General features: G+C 52.9%; 1 protein-coding gene across 2 annotated transcripts; it reads left to right on the plus strand.

Annotated features, from left to right (window-relative positions):
- Positions 1 to 413: 413 nt before the first annotated feature.
- ASNA1 (arsA arsenite transporter, ATP-binding, homolog 1 (bacterial)) lies at positions 414 to 11,967 on the plus strand. Of its 2 annotated transcripts, none has more exons than XM_025367525.1 (7): positions 414 to 1,324; positions 2,157 to 2,304; positions 8,991 to 9,139; positions 9,223 to 9,373; positions 10,845 to 10,952; positions 11,043 to 11,240; positions 11,617 to 11,967. In XM_025367525.1, exons 1-7 carry the CDS (start codon positions 1,164 to 1,166, stop codon positions 11,746 to 11,748), a joined length of 1,047 nt encoding a protein of 348 aa, XP_025223310.1. In that variant the 5' UTR covers positions 414 to 1,163; the 3' UTR covers positions 11,749 to 11,967. The 2 variants fall into 2 exon arrangements, with proteins under 2 accessions (XP_025223310.1, XP_025223311.1); XM_025367526.1 differs by having other exon boundaries at positions 1,156 to 1,324; positions 8,994 to 9,139.
- Positions 11,968 to 12,831: the final 864 nt, after the last annotated feature.

Here is a 12,831-nt window from a genome sequence, read left to right on the forward strand (position 1 = left end):
AGTGAAGTGGCGCAATCTCGGCTCGCTGCAACCTCTGCCCTCCGGATTCAAGCGATTCTCCTGCCTCAGCCTCCTGAGTAGCTGGGATTACAGGTGCGTGCCACCACGCCCGGCTAATTTTTGTATTTTCAGTAGAGACGGGGTTTCACCATCTTGGCCAGGCTGGTCCTGAACTCTTGACCTCAGGTGATCCACCCGCCTCGGCCTCCCAAAGTGGTAGGATTACAGGCGTGAGCCACCGCGCCCGGCCAGAGAATCAGATTAGTTTATGAGCTGTAGTATTCAGATGAAGTTGGGGTTATTTCTAGGCTCTAATCTCCCTCTAAAGTTAAGAGTGTCATGGGCTGGGGTCTCCATCAAGGGCCTGGAACCCAGCTAGTGTTCCTGCTCCAGGACAGAGGTTCAAACATGAAATATGGTATACTGGAGTCTTCTCTTGAAATACAAGGCGGCTTTTAGGAATTAGGGTCCCTTCTACCAAACGGAGCGCAATTACAGGCATGGTGCCTGCTAGGCATGGGAGATCAGGGCGTCCAGGACAAAACTCTGGACTCGCCCACTCTAACCCACTGTCAGCCCGGGGACCTATAGCCAGCCAACTGAGTCTATTTGTCTATGATTGGTTTGCGGCAAGAGCCAAGTGGCTCACAGCCTATTGAATAATAGAGGAGGCGGACCTGAGGCGAGGTTGGGACCTAACGTGAATAATAGAGGGAAAATGATGGACATAAAGTTGAGCCTATGGAGGCCAAGGCGGACTGGGAATCTAACTTCACCGAAAGGGCATGGACTGGGTGTTTGGCTGGTTGCTAAGGAGAGGTTGGCGCTATCGGAGCATGAGAGTGATTGGTGGACGTAAGAAAAGATGTAGCCAATGAAAGGAGAGCTGCGAGACTTAGGGCCCAATGAGTGAAGGGGAGTAGCCTGGACCGTACCGATGTGTTCAATAGGTAGGGGGAGCCCTTGGAAAATTATAGACCAGAGGTTGACAAGGTGAACCCTGGAAGCAAAGAATAGTGAAAATGTAATTTATATTTCTCCTAAAATGGAAGTAATTAGGAAATTAACTCATGCTTCTAGCTTCGATAGGAATGTGATAGAGAATTTCCCCTGTAGGTGCTTCGTATGGTGCGCTCCGCTGGATCACGTGAGCCAGTTCCAAGATGGCGGCAGGGGTGGCCGGGTGGGGGGTTGAGGCAGAGGAGTTCGAAGATGCGCCTGATGTGGAGCCGCTGGAGCCTACGCTTAGCAACATCATCGAGCAGCGCAGCCTGAAGTGGATCTTCGTTGGGGGCAAGGGTGGAGTGGGCAAGACCACCTGCAGGTAAGGAGGCTGCGGCGGAGGCCAGGAGGCGTGTAGGATATACTACTGGGAGAAGGGGAGGCCAAGGACCGGCTTTTCCACCACGACCGGGGCAAGGGGGCTGGCGGGGGTCTTTGGGTTTCACTCTCTGGAAGTTACCTGGAGCACATGAGAAAGATCTCCTCAGTGCAGCCCTAGCACCCTCTGAATTGGACCATCCATGTTGGGGCTCAAGTGCAGCGCCCGGGGGACGGGGAAGCACTTAGATGTCCCCATCAGCTGGACCGTACCTGAGTGAATCTAGAGTTGTGGGTAGGGGCGGCACCAGAACAAGCAATCCTAGTTTGGTAAACCTTGGTGTTTTATGTCCAAGGCGAGAGTGAGGCTGGAAAGCGAGGGAGAGGGCACATGATCAGACTGTCCCAGGCAGCTACAGGCAGGAGGTGTCCATGCGGCAGATTATCCTGGACAAGTGGACCGAACCATCCTGTGCTTACCAGGGAGTGCAAGGGATCCCTTAGCTTATTAAAGAAGGGAGCACGAAGTCAAGCTATGCTGGCTGGACAGCTGGGCCATGCCACTGTGTGCCCAGCAAAGAAGCAGCAGGCACTAGGCCAGACATACTCAGTCATTTGAACCTTATCTCTCTAGTCCACATAGAAGGGTCAGTAGATAAATCAGAGAGGGTTCCTTTGTAGGGATTGAGGCTCAATCCCACCGTAACCCATACTCTCCTCTCAAGGCCCCTGCTGATCCGGGCCATCTGCTCCAGGGAAACTACCACTACCCTTGCAGACCCAGGGAACAGAGCCCAACCCCTCATCCCCTGTCTTTTGACTTTTCCTTTACCCAGCTGCAGTCTGGCAGTCCAGCTCTCCAAGGGGCGTGAGAGTGTGCTGATCATCTCCACAGACCCAGCTCACAACATCTCAGATGCTTTTGACCAGAAGTTCTCAAAGGTGCCTACTAAGGTCAAAGGCTATGACAACCTCTTTGCTATGGTGAGTGGAGCAGGGCTTAGCCCCCACTTCTGGGAAAGGCCTCTTCCAGCCTTTCCTGTGTGCACACACCAGCAGCCACCATGTCCTATCCACTCTTTATCCTGTGTCTCTCCTGTTTCACCCCTTCCTCAACATACTCACAAGGGAACCAATGAGGAATTGCAGAGCGGGAAGCACACCAGAGTGCCTAAAGCTTATTGAGCCAGGGTAGGGGAAGAAGAAGTTGGAGAGACCAATCAGAGCCACAAAGTGTGGTACCTTATGGGCCACGGTAAGAAGTTTGGCATTGACTCCAGGTTCAATGGGAAGCTGTTTGTTTTAAGCAGGGCAGTGTCGTGGCCAAATTCATGTTTGAAAAGTACCCTCTGATGGCCAGGTGGAGATTTAATTGTCAGTCAGTGTAGAAGCAGGGAAACTAACAAGGAGATTGGGGATGTAACCAGTTGAGAGATGACAACATCCTGGACTCTGGTGGAGGCAGAATGTTGGGGGAGAAATAGTCAGATTTAAGATTTTTTTCTTTTTTTTTAAACACTCAGGAATCCTGTGTCTCCCAGGCTGGAGTGCAGTGACCTGATCTAGGCTCACTGCAACCTCCACCTCCCAGGTTCAAGCAATTCTCATGCCTCAACCTACTGAGTAGCTGGCATTACAGGCATGCCCACCACTGCCTGTTAATTTTGTATTTTTAGTAGAGACAGGTTTTCACCATGTTGGCCAGGCTGGGCTTGAAGTCCTGACCTCAAATGATCTGACCGCCTCGGCCTCCCACAGTGCTGAGATTACAGGCATGAGCCACCACATCGCACTAGGGATGTATTTTGGAAGTAAGCCAGTGAGATTACTTGGTTGTAATGGGTGAGAGAAAGAAATGAATTGATTACATGTCTTTCTTGTCTCTCTAAGCAGCTAGGATGGGGAAAACTAGGAAAGGAGTAGGTATAGAATGGACAAATCAAGAATTTCATTTTCTCCGCAGTGAATCTGAGGTGCCCACTGGAAATCCAAGTGGAAACATCATGACAATAGCTTGTTTATGTGAGTCTGGAGCCCAGAGGAGGTTGGCATTCATTTGGAAGTCACTGTCCCAAGGTTGGCATTTAAAGCTGTGTGAGGGCTGGGCATCGTGGCTCACGCCTGTAATCCTAGCACTTTGAGAAGCCAAGGTGGGCGGATCACTTGAGGTTAGGGGTTTGAGACCAGCCTGGCCAATATGGTGAAACCCTGTCTCTACTAAAAATATAAAACAGTTAGCTGGGCATGGTGTCAGGTGCCTGTAATACCAACTACTCATGAGGCTAAGGCAGGAAAATCGCTTGAACCCAGGAGACAGAGATTCTCCTGCGTCAGCCTCCAGAGTAACTGGGATTATAGGTGCCTACCACCATGCCCGGCTAATTTTTGTATTTCTGTATTTTTAGTAGAGACGAGGTTTTACCACGTCTCAAAAAAAAAAAAATGCTGGGCACGGTGGCTCACTCCTGTCATCCCAGCACTTTGGGAGTCCCAGGCGGGTGGATCACAAGGTCAGGATATCCAGACCATCCTGGCTAACACGGTGAAACCCCATCTCTACTAAAAATACAAAAAAAATTGCCTGGGCATGGTGGCAGGCATCTATAGTCCCAGCTGCTCCGGAGGCTGAGTCAGGAGAATGACATGAACCTGGGAGGCGGAGCTTGCAGAGAGCCGAAATCGCGCCACTTTACTCCAGCCTGGGTGACAGAGGGAGAATCTGTCTCAAAAAATAAAATAAAGGCCGGACGCAGTGGCTCATGCCTGTAATCCCAGCACTTTGGGAGGCCGAGACGGGTGGATCACGAGGTCAGGAGATCGAGACCATCCTGGCTAACGCAGTGAAACCCCATCTCTAGTGAAAATACAAAAAAGTAGCCGGGTGCGGTGGCGGGCACCTGTAGTCCCAGCTACTCGGGAGGCTGAGGCAGGAGAATGGCGTGAACCCGGGAGGCAGAGCTGGCAGTGAGCCGAGATCGCACCACTGCACTCCAGCCTGGGCAGCAGAGCAAGACTCAGTCTCACAAAAAAAGAAAAAAAAAGTACAAAAATTAGCCAGGTGTTAGCCGGGCACAGTGGCAGGCGCCTGTAATCCCAGCTACTTGGGAGGCTGAGGCAGAAGAATCGCTTGAACTCGGAGGGGCAGAGGTTGCAATGAGCCGAGATCGTGCCACTGCATTCCAGCCTGGGCGACAGAGTGAGATTCCATCTCAAAAAAAAAATAATAAATAAAGTAGCGGCCGGGCGCGGTGGCTCAAGCCTGTAATCCCAGCACTTTGGGAGGCCGAGACGGGCGGATCACAAGGTCAGGAGATCGAGACCATCCTGGCTAATACGGTGAAACCCCGTCTCTACTAAAAAATACAAAAAACTAGCCGGGCGAGGTGGCAGGCGCCTGTAGTCCCAGCTACTCGGGAGGCTGAGGCAGGAGAATGGCGTGAACCTGGGAGGCGGAGCTTGCAGTGAGCTGAGATCCGGCCACTGCACTCCAGCCTGGGCGGCAGAGCGAGACTCCGTCTCAAAAAAAATAAATAAATAAAAAATAAAGTACNCCCGTCTCTACTAAAAAATACAAAAAACTAGCCGGGCGAGGTGGCAGGCGCCTGTAGTCCCAGCTACTCGGGAGGCTGAGGCAGGAGAATGGCGTGAACCCGGGAGGCGGAGCTTGCAGTGAGCTGAGATCCGGCCACTGCACTCCAGCCTGGGCGGCAGAGCGAGACTCCGTCTCAAAAAAAAAAAAAAATAAAAAAAAAAAATAAATAAATAAATAAATAAATAAATAAAGTAGCCAGGCATGGTGGCGGGCACCTGTAGTCCCAGCTACTCGGGAGGCTGAGGCAGGAGAATGGCGTGAACCCGGGACACAGAGCTTGCAGTGAGCTGAGATGGCACCACTGCATTACAGCCTGAACGACAGAGCAAGACTCCATCTCAATAAAAATAAAGAAATAAAAAATAAAATAAAGAGATGCTGCAGAGTGAGGATGCTGGCAGAGGACAGTCCTCAGGTGGGATGAGCTCCATCCAGTATACAGACCCAGGACTTGGGTGCTACCAGGGTCAAGGACTGGGAGGGAAACAGGAGGAATTGGGGCACTTCCTCAGCGGAGATGAGGGTGTTGGCAGCCAATGGCTTATCTTTCTCACCAAGGAACGGGCAAGGGCCTCAGCAGTGAATGGGATAGAAGTTTGAGGAGGGAGAAAATGCCACATAAACGCTTCTTATGGTAGCAGAGGGAACCAGAATTGTCTGGATCACCAAGTGTCCATTGGAGATTTGTGTTCAGAAGAGAGGAGCAAGGGCCGGGCGCGGTGGATCACGAGGTCAGGAGTTAAAAGACCAGCCTGGCCAAGGTGGTGAAACTCCGTCTGTACTAAAAATACAAAAATTAGCCAGGCCTGGTGTCAGACGCTTATAATCCCAGAAACTTGGGAGGCTGAGGCAAAGAATTGCTTGAACCGGGGAGGCAGAGGTTGCAGTGAGTCGAGATTGCACCACTGCACTCCAGCCTGGGCGACAGAGTGAGACTCCATTTCCAAAAAAAGAAAAACAGAAGGGTAGGGAGCAAGATGGAAATACTCTTCAGGAGTGTTCAGACCCTCAAGTGCAGTGATACTAAAGAGCTAGAAAGCCACACTTATAATTTCAGTGCTTGCAGAGACTGAGACAGGAGGATCACTTGAGGGAGGCCAGGAGTTAAACAAAATTAGCTGGGCATGGTGGTGTGTGCCTATAGTCCCAGTAAGTCGGTACGTTGAGGCAGGAGGATTGTTTGAGCCTAGGAGTTTGAGGCTGCAATGAGCTATGTGTGAGATGCTATCTCTTTTTTTTTTTTTTTTTTTTGAGACTGAGTTTCACTCTGTCACCCACGCTGGAGTGCAGTGGTGTGATCTCAGCTCACTGCAACCCCCACCTCCTGAGTTTAAGCGATTCTCCTGCCTCAGCCTCCCAAGTAGCTGTGATTACAGGTGCCCGCCACCACATCCAGCTAATTTTTTTATTGTTGTTGTTGTTTTGTGTTTTTTTGGGTTTTTTTTTTTTTTTTTTGCTTTGTTTTTTGTTTTTTGAGACAGTCTTCCTCTGTTGCCCAGGCTGCAGTGCAGTGGCGCAATCTCGGTTCACTGCAACCTCTCCCTCCCAATTTCAAGTGATTCTCCTGCCTCAGCCTCCTAAGTAGCTGGGACTACAGGCGCCCGCCACCACGCCCGGCTAATTTTTTGTATTTTTAGTAGAGACAGGGTTTCACCATGTTGGCCAAGCTGGTCTTGAACTCCCAACCTCAGGTGATCTGTCCGTCTCCACCTCCCAAAGGACTGGAATTACAGGCGTGAGCTACCGTGCCTGGCCGGATTCTGCATACATGTTGACGACTTCTGTGCCAGGCACTGTTCATGTTTCACCGTGTCAGCCAGGATGGTCTCGATCTCCTGACCTCGTGATCCGCCCACCTCGGCCTCCCAAAGTGTTGGGATTACAGGCGTGAACCACCGCACCTGGCCTGTATTTCTTTTTAGTAGAGATGGGGTTTCACGATGTTGGCCGTGCTGTTTTCAATTTCCTGACCTCAAATGATCTGCCCAGCTTGGCCTCCTAATATGCTGGGATTACACATGTGAGCTACCACGCCCAGCCAAGACGCTATCTCTAAAAGAAAGAAAAGAAAAACGCTGCAAGTAACCAGAGTGGGGGATTTTGTCAACAGCAGGGGGAAAGGGAGTGTTTGCAGAGGGAACCTATGGAAGCTGGGCTGGATAAGGGTGCCAGCCAAGAGGAACACTGACAATTTACAGGGGCCAGGTGAGGGGATAAAGTGGCCCAAAGAGGCTTAGAATACGTGAGGCATAAGAGGAGGTTGCGGTCAGAGAGTGGTACTAGGGTGTAGTGATGAGTGGGCAAGCTCCCCAAGAGGGAATGACCCCTAAGGCCAGTGAGTTGGGTCCTTCCCCATGGGACCCATGAAGTCACCAAGAAGAGGTGACAAAGGAGGAGGATGAAGAGGGAGGCATTGGCCGGCCATGGTGGCCCCACCTGTAATCCCAGCACTTTAGGAGGCTGAGGTGGGCGGATCACCTGAGGCTGGGTGTTCAAGACCAGCCTGACCAACATGGAGAAACCCCGTCTCTACTAAAAATACAAAATTAGCTGGGGTGGTGGCGCATGCCTGTAATCCCAGCTACTTAGGAGGCTGAGGCAGGAGAATCGCTTGAACCCGGAAGGCGGAGGTCGCCGTGAGCTGAGATTTTACCATTGTCCAGCCTGGACAACAAGAGTGAAACTCCATCTCAAAAAATATATATATATACAAAAACTTAGCCCGGCATGGTGGGGCATGCCTGTAGTCTCAGCTACTTGGGAGGCTGAGGCAGGAGAATCACTTGAATCCACAAGGCGGAGGTTGCGGTGAGCCAAGATCATGCCACTACACTCCAGCCTAGGCAACCAGAACAAAACTCCATCTCAGAAAAAAAAAAAAAAGAGGGAGGCATTGAGTCTGAGACTGGCCAGAGACCCCAGCCGTGGTTATCCCTTTATAGATTCTACATACATGTTTGTGTTTTGTTTTGTTGTTTGTTTTTTGACACAGAGTCTCACTCTGTCACCCAGGCTGGAGTGCAATGGTGTGACCTCGGCCCACTGTAACCTCCGCCTGCCGGGTTCAAGCGATTCCCTTGCCTCAATCTCCAGAGTAGCTAAGATTATAGGCGTCCACCACTATTGCCTCAATCTCCAGAGTAGCTAAGATTATAGGCGTCCGCCACTATGCCTGGCTAATTTTTGTATTTTTAGTAGAGACAGGGTTTCACCATGTTGACCAAGCTGGTCTCCAACTCCCGGCCTCAGGTGATCTGTCTGTCTCCACCTCCCAAAGGACTGGAATTAGAGGCGTGAGCTACCGTGCCTGGCCGGATTCTGCATACATATTGACGACCTCTGTGCCAGGCACTGTTCATGCTAAGTGCTGAGGACACAGCAGTGAGCTAGATGGTAAAACCCTTGCCCTTGAGGGGATGCCCCTCCATCTGCTCTGGAGACAGATGATAAACATGATAAGGGAATCATGAGGGATGTGAGGAAGGGCTAATTTTTCTTTTTTCAGATGTGTCTTGTTATATTGCCCAGGCTGGTGTCCAACTCCTGGGTTCAAGCGATCCTCCCATCTCATTATCCTGAGTGCCTGGGACTATAGGCGTGAGCTATCCTGCCCAGCTCCTAAGGACTAAACCTTAAGGAGAAAGGAAGGCAGGGCAGGGGATGTCAGTGGATCTGTGCTGTTATTTAGGGTGGTCAAGGAATCTCTCAGTGGAGGGATGGGTGACCTGGAAGAGGTCATGGCCCATTCACGGGAGTATCTGGGGTCGCAAGTGGCCGGTTACAAGTGGGGAGTAGCAATGTAAATGGCCCGCAGTGGGTTTCGGCTTCCCTTTGAGGGCCCTGGCCACAGCTTGCAATTTTCCCGTTGTTTTTCACCCTTTATGCAACCATACAAAACCCTAAGTGCTACCTCAGGGTCCCCCCAGCCATGACCTAATGAAACGCCTGTGGTCAGAGCCCACCACAGGCTCCCTCTGGCCCTGTGCCCAGGTAAGAAGGCTTCCCCTGGCCCTGTGCCCAGGTAGGAAGGCTCCCCCAGCAGTAGCAGCAACCTCAGTCTCATCCCTTTGGCCCCCAGGAGATTGACCCCAGCCTGGGCGTGGCGGAGCTGCCTGACGAGTTCTTCGAGGAGGACAACATGCTGAGCATGGGCAAGAAGATGATGCAGGAGGCCATGAGCGCATTTCCCGGCATCGATGAGGCCATGAGCTATGCCGAGGTCATGAGGTCAGGCCCAGCCAGCAGGGGTGGGGGCTGCCTGGGGAAGGGGAAGAGTGGACACAGAGGGCCTGACCCCTGTCTCCCCTCAGGCTGGTGAAGGGCATGAACTTCTCGGTGGTGGTGTTTGACACGGCACCCACGGGCCACACACTGAGGCTGCTCAACTTCCCCACCATCGTGGAGCGGGGCCTGGGCCGACTTATGCAGATCAAGAACCAGATCAGCCCTTTCATCTCACAGGCAGGCGGCGGGGGCCCCCACCTGCACCATCCAGGCAGCTGGGAGTGGGAGTAGGTCCAGGCCCCTAGACCCTCAGATACGTACTAACAATCCCCTTTCCTTCCCACCCCTTCTCTCTCTGGAATTCTCCCTGGAGGGCATGGGAGGGAGCTGTCTTTCCTCCCCCGCGGGCAGGACTCAGTGTCCCTGCCCCTGCCCACTAAATACCCTAGACAGAGCCAGAAAGCACATTTCAGAACCAGGCAACCTGCCTTCAAACCCTCTGCACTCACCGTGTGACCCAACTGCTGTGTGACCTCAAGCAAATCACTTCACCTCTCTGGGCCTCAACTTCCTTGTCTTGCAAATGGAGATCATGAGAGTACCCCATGGGTTGTTATTATTATTATTATTATTATTATTACTTTTTTTTTTTTTTTTTGAGACAGAGTCTTGCTCTGTCACCCAGGCTGGAGTGCAGTGGTGCAATCTCGGCTCATTGCAACCTCCACCTCCTGGGTTCAAGTGATTCTCGTGCCACAGCCTCCCAAGTAGCTGGGGGTACTTAGCAGACGTGTACTTAGCAGACGTGTACCACCATGCCCAGCTAATTTTTGTATTTTTTGTAGAGACAGGGTTTTGCCATGTTGCCCAAGCTGGTCTTGAACTCCTAGCCTCAAGCAGTACACCCACCTCGACCTCCCAAAGTGCTGGGATTACAGGCATGAGCCACTGTGCCCAACCCCCGTGGCTTACTATTACAATGACAACCCCAAAGCCCCCACGGTGCTTCACACCACCAGCACCACCCACCATGGTGTATGTGCATATGTGTACCCTGTGAGGACCTGTGCCTCAGGTGGTAACGCTGGGCACTTACTGTGTGCCAGACACTGTTCTGAACACATTATATGCATCAGCTCATCTGGTACAACAGGTCTGGGAGGTAAAGTTTAGAGATGGGGAAACTGAGGCTCTAGAAGGTCAAGCCCCTTAGCCATGGTTCCCTAGAAATGGCAAGGCTGAGGCCGATGGTGTTGGCTCACGCCTGTAATCCTAACACTTCGCAAGGCCAAGGCGGGTGGATTGCCCGAGGTCAGGAGTTCAAGACCAGCCTGGCCAAAAATGATGAAACCCCACCTGTACTAAAAATACAAAAATTAGCCGGGCATGGTAGCGCGTGCCTGTAATCCCAGCTACTCGGGAGGCTGAGGCAGGAGAATCGCTTGAACCCGGGAGGCGGAGGTTGCAGAGAGCCAAGATCACGCCACTGCACTCCAGCCTGGGCAACAGAGCGAGACTCCATTTCAAGAAAAGAAGAAAGAAATGGCAAAGCTGGTATTTGACCAACCCCAGGAATCTGCTCACAGGCCTGAGCCTTTAACCGCTGGGAGGTATCAGGAGTCATCCCTGTGGTGTTTAGTGAACCCCCAACCCAGGAGGTTTAATGAGCCCCAGGTAAGCTATGAGCCCTCCCACATCCCCCCTGCAGATGTGCAACATGCTGGGCCTGGGGGACATGAACGCAGACCAGCTGGCCTCCAAGCTAGAGGAGACTCTGCCCGTCATCCGCTCAGTCAGCGAGCAGTTCAAGGACCCTGTGAGTGGTGGTCTGGCTGGCAGTGAGAGGCCCGGGGGCTGAGGACCGTGGCAGAACCCGCCCCTCACTGTCCTCTCTTGTGTCCTGTAGGAGCAGACAACTTTCATCTGCGTATGCATTGCCGAGTTCCTGTCCCTGTATGAGACAGAGAGGCTGATCCAGGAGCTGGCCAAGTGCAAGATCGACACGCACAATATCATTGTCAACCAGCTCGTCTTCCCTGACCCCGAGAAGCCCTGCAAGATGTGTGAGGCCCGCCACAAGATCCAGGCCAAGTATCTGGACCAGGTGTGCCCACCCACCCAGCACTGGCTCAGCAGAGGCACCTCTGCCCCTTTATTCTCTGACCTTTTGCTCCACCTTCTGGCCCTCTGGCCTAGCCTCCTGCCCTTTGCCCCCCCATTTCAGATCCTTCACCCTTATTCTGGCCATAGAGGACTGTGGCTGCCCTGGCCTAGATCCCTGTGACCCTGGAGAGCAGGTGGTCTAGCCCAGTGATCTCTGGCTATACTAACCCAACTCCCACTTATGACACCTTAAGCTCCTGCCCTATATTCTCTCCCTGACCCTGGAAGCTTCCTAGCTTAACCCCTTCTATTGATCCACACTGTCTCTGCCTTCCTGCCCCCTGACCACTGCCTTCTACCCTCTGCCCTGGCTGCAGATGGAGGACCTGTATGAAGACTTCCACATCGTGAAGCTGCCGCTGTTACCCCATGAGGTGCGGGGGGCAGACAAGGTCAACACCTTCTCGGCCCTCCTCCTGGAGCCCTATAAGCCCCCCAGTGCCCAGTAGCACAGCTGCCAGCCCCAACCGCTGCCATTTCACACTCACCCTCCACCCTCCCCACCCCCTCGGGGCAGAGTTTGCACAAAGTCCCCCCCATAATACAGGGGGAGCCACTTGGGCAGGAGGCAGGGAGGGGTCCATTCCCCCTGGTGGGGCTGGTGGGGAGCTGTAGTTGCCTCCTACCTCTCCCACCTCTTGCTCTTCAATAAAATGATCTTAAACTGCTATATTTGTTGACATTGGGAGGTGAAGGTAAGCACCTTTATGTACAGTTGCACAGATTGTGCACTGCAAAGAAGTGTCACATCTACAGGGGCCCATTCACAACAGAGACCTAATAGAGATGCATGTTCATTGTGGCAACTTTGGAAGGAGGGTGTCTTGGGTGAGAGATACCTTTGTCTCATTCTGTATGGGTTAAGGTATCCCTAGGTGTCCCTGCTGGGGCTGTGAAGCCTGGAATGGAAGGCAGAGGCATTTGCCCACTTCCTTGGAGGCTCAGAGTGTGGGAACTGGGAGGCCCCTTCGCCAGCCCCAGGCTGGTGGGGAGCGGATTAGGCCGGCAGTGGGCCCGGCGCTGCCTGCTGTTTGGTTTGGGAATTAGTGGGCGCCCTGGGGAGAGGCCAGGCCTGCCAGACTGGGGATTAACAGTCTCCACCCCCCAATTCCTGCCCCCATGGGATGGCATCAGCCCCTCCCGGCAAAGGGCTGCAGCAAGGGGGCTGGTTACTGGGCAGGGTGACAGAGGACTTGGGCTGGAGGGGCTCCTGAAGTCTCATCCTGACTCCAGAGCGGTCTCAGGCTGTGGGCACACAAGCCTGGAAGGCACCTAGTGGACCCCCTTATCCCCTGCCCTTCGCTTCTCCCTCTGCCGCTGCCTGCACTGCTATTGTCCCCACTTGGGAGACTCAGAATGGGGCATGACCTTGAGAGTTTGCAAGTTCCAAGCCAGAGCTGGCTAGGGGGGACAGGAAGGGGGTTCCTGAGGACACACACGAGTCAAAGTGGTGTTCAGGCCGGGCGCAGTGCCTTACACCTGTAATCCCAGCACTTTGGGAGGCTGAAGTGGGTGCATCACTTGACGCCAGA

This window comes from Theropithecus gelada, chromosome 19 (assembly GCF_003255815.1).
Source record: "Theropithecus gelada isolate Dixy chromosome 19, Tgel_1.0, whole genome shotgun sequence".
Taxonomy (NCBI): Eukaryota; Metazoa; Chordata; class Mammalia; order Primates; family Cercopithecidae; genus Theropithecus; species Theropithecus gelada.

Bases quoted from the DNA above. Each gene is read 5' to 3' on its own strand.
- ASNA1 (XM_025367525.1), top strand. From the start codon at position 1,164: ATGGCGGCAGGGGTGGCCGGGTGGGGGGTTGAGGCAGAGGAGTTCGAA. The intron at 2,305-8,990 runs GTGAGTGGAGCA...TTTGGCCCCCAG, and splicing joins ATGACAACCTCTTTGCTATG to GAGATTGACCCCAGCCTGGG. The intron at 9,374-10,844 runs GCAGGCGGCGGG...TCCCCCCTGCAG, and splicing joins TCAGCCCTTTCATCTCACAG to ATGTGCAACATGCTGGGCCT.